The 5907-nt window shown below is 31.4% G+C and overlaps 1 protein-coding gene across 2 annotated transcripts; it reads left to right on the top strand.

Annotated features, from left to right (window-relative positions):
- On the top strand, nt 1-3864 carry LOC107026975. Of its 2 annotated transcripts, XR_003579792.1 has the most exons (4): nt 1-436; nt 511-555; nt 773-1010; nt 3639-3864. XR_003579792.1 is itself a non-coding variant. In XM_015228125.2 (3 exons), exons 1-3 carry the CDS (start codon nt 124-126, stop codon nt 916-918), a joined length of 504 nt encoding a protein of 167 aa, XP_015083611.1. In that variant the 5' UTR covers nt 1-123; the 3' UTR covers nt 919-1298. The 2 variants fall into 2 exon arrangements, 1 of the variants encoding a protein (XP_015083611.1); XM_015228125.2 differs by lacking the exon at nt 3639-3864 and having other exon boundaries at nt 773-1298.
- The last annotated feature ends 2043 nt before the right edge of the window (nt 3865-5907 follow it).

The raw sequence follows: 5907 nt of genomic DNA on the forward strand, positions 1-5907 counted from the left end.
TATTATTTGCTAGTAAATCCCCAGACTACTAAATAACCTCAATAGCTACCAAACACTCGCTTCGCTCACTCTTTCTCAATCGCCGTTTCTCTCTCATTCTCGAATCTCCAGAATCCGGCCAACATGCATAGACAATCACTCGGCTCATCGGGATCGAAGTTACACCTTGCACATGGAGTCGTCCTCGTCGGTGGCAGCAGGGACGAATCCGCCGTCGTGACGGCGGCAGAGTCTCAGAAGATAATGACGAAGGACCAAGCCTCTCCGTCGTCACTATCTAACAACTACGATGAAGGAGAAGAACAAGTACGCAAGTCAATCAAGGCTCTTAACAAGTCATTGTCTAGAGCTGAGAAGTACATTCACCTCATTCCTGTTCTCACATTTCTCTGCTTCTTCATCCTCTATCTCTTCTCTCACAGTCCGTCTGATAAAGGTACACTACATCTTAGTTTCGTGATTCAGAGAAAAAACGAACTCGTTTACTGATTTACATGTTTTTTGTTTCAGATTTAGCTCAATTTCAAGGATTTGAAGGCTTCGCTAAGCGTATAGGTATGCATATTGCGCATTTTGTTTAGCCGTTCCGCAATTGTTTTTTTTTTTCAATTTAGATTTCAGATTTAGTTCCATACTTCCATTATACTCAAGTATTCATCAATTTCAATTTAAAAAAATCGGCTCTCAATGTGTTTTACATACTTCTCAGATGCCTCGTGATCCGTATTTTGCTTGCTCTAATGAGTTCTCTCTTTTTGCTCTGTATATACAGAATCAGCAAATATTGACGACGAGTTTCAGAGAGTATTAGAAACTAAAAAACCGGAAGTTTTAGCGATCCGAAGCGTAAGGAACTTGCAAGAGATTGATAGACAGGATTCAAATCATCGGCGCCACCGAAAACTCGCCGATTTTTAAGCCGCTGTGTGTGCTTCTTACTCTTCTTTATTCTCCGTATATTACTCAACCACCTATTCATGGCGAATCACCTTGGGCGGAGCTTCTCTCACGTGCGTAACTCGTTCCTTGCCAATTTTACCGTTTCATTATTACCACGCCTGTGTGCATGTGAATTTCTTATACTAGTAATTTTGGCTGTTTTGAACAAAATCAAATTTACTGGTGAAGTACTCTGTAAATATTTACTTTACTATATATGATGTACCAATAACAAAATATTCACTTCCAAGTTTTGGATACGTTAAATGGAAATTTCTGAGCTGGAGCTAGAAACTAGAAAGGAAAATATCAAAATTTGTGTTTGTATTATAAGTTATAACAAAAGATCTTCGGTGAAACCGACAGTTTTTTTTTTCAGTATTAGCCATTTATCGTGAGTTTAAGTTGATTTATTTGGTCAATAAAAGATTTGATCAATCTCTAGGAATTTAAATCAGAATCAATGATTACTGATGCTAATTTAATACTAGAAATAAAATGGATTAGTACTTTTGATTAGGAATAAGCATTTTTAACTTTTAATTCTTAAATTATGAATTTAAATTAGGAATAACTATAAATATTGGATAGTGCAGAGGGAAAAGCCAAAAGGTGAGGCAGGAGTGAGAGAGTGTGATAGAAATATGAATGCAGAGTGATTGTGGAAAACAGCTGGAAATTTGGGACCGTTACAGATGCCTCGTGTTTCGTTTGGAATTTCCAGCTGGGAAATACTTATATATTCATATGCTAAATGCCCTATTGCCTTCTTCCCTAATTTAATTAATCGATTCTATTTTAGTACACTTCACATTCTCACCCACAAGTTCATCTTTCTTATGTGCTAACCTAGCTGAGTTATTTAATTATTATTTTTTATTATTCGTCTTTGAGTTTAACTATTTTAAATTTACATTGATTCATCTTTCTTTTAATATTTTTTTTCATATTCGGAGCTTGAATTTAAATTTTCTATGTTCACTGGCAGTAGCTCAGTGAATCACTGCACATTTATTGGTAATAGCTCAAATGCGTAGCTAAATGAAGGTTAATTGGTTCGGACGAATCTACTAGCTTTTTTATTAACTCTATATTTTATTGAAAAATTAAATAAATATATGTATATTAACATGTGAACTCCAAAAAACTTGATTTAGAACCCTCGAATTTCTAACATTGGCTCTGCTGCCGAGTAGCTTAGTATACTTTTTCTTATGCTTTTCTTTTGTATAGAACACTTTGTTTTTATTTTGCTAAAGGTATATTTTAACTTACAAATTTGATATAACTCAATAATTTTTTAATTAAATTTTATATTTATATTAATATTATTATTCATTTTTAACCTAATTTTCCTCTTCCAAAATTCATAAATTCATTTGGTTGATTCATATATGTTTATTTTCAAAAAAAAATAATTTATTAATCTAAACTAATATAGCTCTAAAATAATATGAAACCTAAAACAAGAAAGTATACTTCTCCTTTCCCTCTATTAACTTGCACCTTATCATTTTTGTGGCTAGATAAACTTCTTTTTTTTTAATTATTATTTTGTACTTTTATTATAGCTTAACTAATTTGAATTTATGTCGCGTAAAGTCACGTTCTAAAGGGAAGCCTAGATAAACCTTTTCCTCAACATGTAGGAAGAATCTTCTTCTGCAATTCTTCCATAACATTTCACTGTCCATATCGTAATGGGTGGTCGTCCATTTCCATTTTCCAATATCTGAACGTGTCATTTGAATTCGTCTATGTTTGGTAACTTTCCTCTATTCTTTTTAATTTACTTTTGCGACATATTAGGTGATTGAAAGATCTAACATGTAATGTTTGGTCTAAGGCATGATTTTAGTAACTATATATTTTCATAAAATTAAATGCGATCCTTCATATATTTTTTTGAGTGACAATAAGCAGTAAATTTAAATATTTCATAGTCCTTGTCTAGTTGGAATTTTTGATGTCCGATAATGTAGGTTGCTAGTACATGCTTTATTATATCCATATAAATATCTTTAACTTATTATATATCACAATTTTTAATTGTTTTTGTTAAACTTGTTCTCATTAAACAACTTCACATTAGTTGATAGAGAGTAGTATATTTGTTTCACGAAGTTTTTAATAGCATAATGCTATGTAAAATATTACACTATCAAAAGATATATAGCATGAGAAAAGTATATCACCAAATAGTCGGTAGGTAACACAAGTATTTTCTCTTCTTCATTGTTGGTCCCATTGAGCTTACAAAACTCTTAACAAACCATTGGGATAAGATGAAGCATTTGTGTTACTGAATCATATGTCACTACCAAAACAACCTAGCTAGCTGTCTGTAATTCAGTGATATTATTCATTTTATTTGGATAATTTAGATATTTTCTTGTTGCCCCCTCTCCCACCCCCACCCCCTCACCCCCAGACAAAAGGATATGGGAGACTGGGACCCCACTAATAAACTTTGGTGATTACAGTAGTACCTTTTTTCTTAAAGCTGAGTTTTGCGGAAGAGGCTCCTCTCCATTACGTCAATCTCCAATTGGTATACTGTATATTTTATTTAATGATATTTGTCAATTTTAAAATTTAATGATTCATATTTATTTAAATAAAGTAATTTTTATTCATGATAAGAACTCTAGTTAGTAGTTCTCTCTCCTCAATCTTTTCCTTTTCTTTTTTTTTTGCAGGAAACAACCTTCCTCTCTTTTTGGTTTATGAAATTATACAAATTCAAAGTAAGAAGAGTACTGAATTGAATTCGTTCGATGACGGAAATGGTGTTCTAAAGAAGCTTGTTATCATCTTCAAATCGGCAAAATTATTTTTAGTTTGGGTTTCACCATAATTGTAAGGGCGTGAAAAAGAGCAAAATTGAGTAGAAAATAAAAATGGTATTTGCTTTTTGCTGCAAAATTAGTTCAATGGTTATTTAGATAACGAATTATTAATGAAGAAATCCTCTAAAGAGAGCAAGGTTGTTTCCTGCAAAAAAAAGAAGAAAATGTTGAAGAGAGAGAACTACTAACTAGAATTCATATATTTAATCATAGTTTAAAAGTTGCTTTATTTAAATAAATATGAACCATTAAATTTTAAAATTGATAGTTGTCATTAAGTTAAAGAGTTCGGAGCTTAAAGAGTATAAAATATTAACAAAAATTTCAAAATGGTATATAAAATTTTATATTAGTCAAAACGGTAAAATTTCATTTTTTTAAAAAATGAAAATCGCTGCCTAGTAGCAGCGATTTTGCTTTTTTCGGCGGAGGAAATCGCTGTTGTTCCAGCGATTTTGCCATTTTGGTTAATATAAAATTTTATATATCATTTTGAAATTTTTATTAATATTTTATATCCTTTAGGCTCTGGATTCTTAAGTTAAATATATACTGAACCAACTGGAGAGATTGGTGTACTGGAGATGAGCCTCTTCCGAGTTTTGCTACTTTTCACTTTTCAGCAAAACTCAATGGGGTGAAATTTTGTTAACTCCTGAGACTTGAATTTCATGTTGATAATGATTGGAAGCTAATGTGGGACGTATGTAGTTTAGTTAACTTCTGAGAAGTAATTTTGGCTTCACCTCGACTTGATAGGAAGCTAATGTGAGAATTATATAGTCGTGGACTTTCTCACCTCAATAACTAACTTTTGAGGTGTGATTTTGGATGAATTATATTAAAGACGGAGCAAAAGGGGGCACAGAATTGTGCAGTTATATTGAGGAGTAACTTTAAGGTTAAATAACATAACATGTTGATCACCTCATAATCCCAGTTATATATTTTGGGTCTCCCAACTTTAATTAAAAATATAAGACGTCCATCGATAAAAGTATGCTCTAAAATTTGTTATAAATGTTAAAATTTGAGTGAGCATCAAAGTTTGATTAAATTTCGTTGTGCCACCATTTGAGCCATGATAGAATGTTTGAACAAATAGGGAAAAAGAACACTTGAAAACTGAAGTTAAGCATAAAAAGGATAGCATTCAATATGGATTTATAAAGTGAGATTTGGAAGTTGATTAGATTTGTCTCACTGGATTTGTTGATCTCTTGTTGGAGGACACTCATATTTCACTGTAGCAACTTTAAGACAATTGAAAAATAAAACAATAAACTTAGAGACAATAATAAGTGTACAATTATAATACTAAAGTTAGCCACCTTGAGTCTAATAATTGACCATAACAGTTTGAGGTTCTACGATTTATTGAAGTTAATCTGTATAATCAATGGAGTTAAGACGTTTAATAGTTTAGATATTTGAAAACACAATTTGTATTGAAAGTGTTTGATAAGAACATTACATCACATATATCCGAATGTTCAATTGAAACAAGTCATAATTTGAGTGACTAAATAAAATTTAATCACAAATTTGAAAAATTTTCAATGTATTAAACTTATTAAGTCTACGTGAACACATGAATTATTATAAGTTAGATTCAGTCTTACCCTGCGCCACCTATTGATATTATGTGGAAAGTTGAGTGGAAAAGGATAAGATTATAAAACAGAAAATAAGTCTACTAAAACTCAAAACTAAATTTCCAAGGTGTCAAATGTTATTGGCTGTAGTTCTAATAATTGAAGTAATAATGTATAATTTCTTTGTATTATTATATATAAAACTGAACCAACTGCTACGCTATTCAACTTTTTTCCCATCAGATCATCATTGAAAAAAAAAATTAGCTAGATACTCATGGTAGGTTGGTTGATTTTGTCCCTGTCCCTAACCATTTACCTTCTCTTTTATAGGAGGTAGCAGACTTGCAGTAGGAATAAATGATAAGAGGTCCACTATTATGTCAATTTCGCGCTTTAGATATAAAATCATCTTTACTAGAAATTTTTACTCCTAAATGAGATTTTACGATATAAATTTAAATTAAATAAAGATTTAAAATCAAATGAATATCAAACATCGAATAAAAAAAGTCGCGAAAGGG

This window comes from Solanum pennellii, chromosome 8, assembly GCF_001406875.1.
Source record: "Solanum pennellii chromosome 8, SPENNV200".
NCBI classification, from domain to species: Eukaryota; Viridiplantae; Streptophyta; class Magnoliopsida; order Solanales; family Solanaceae; genus Solanum; species Solanum pennellii.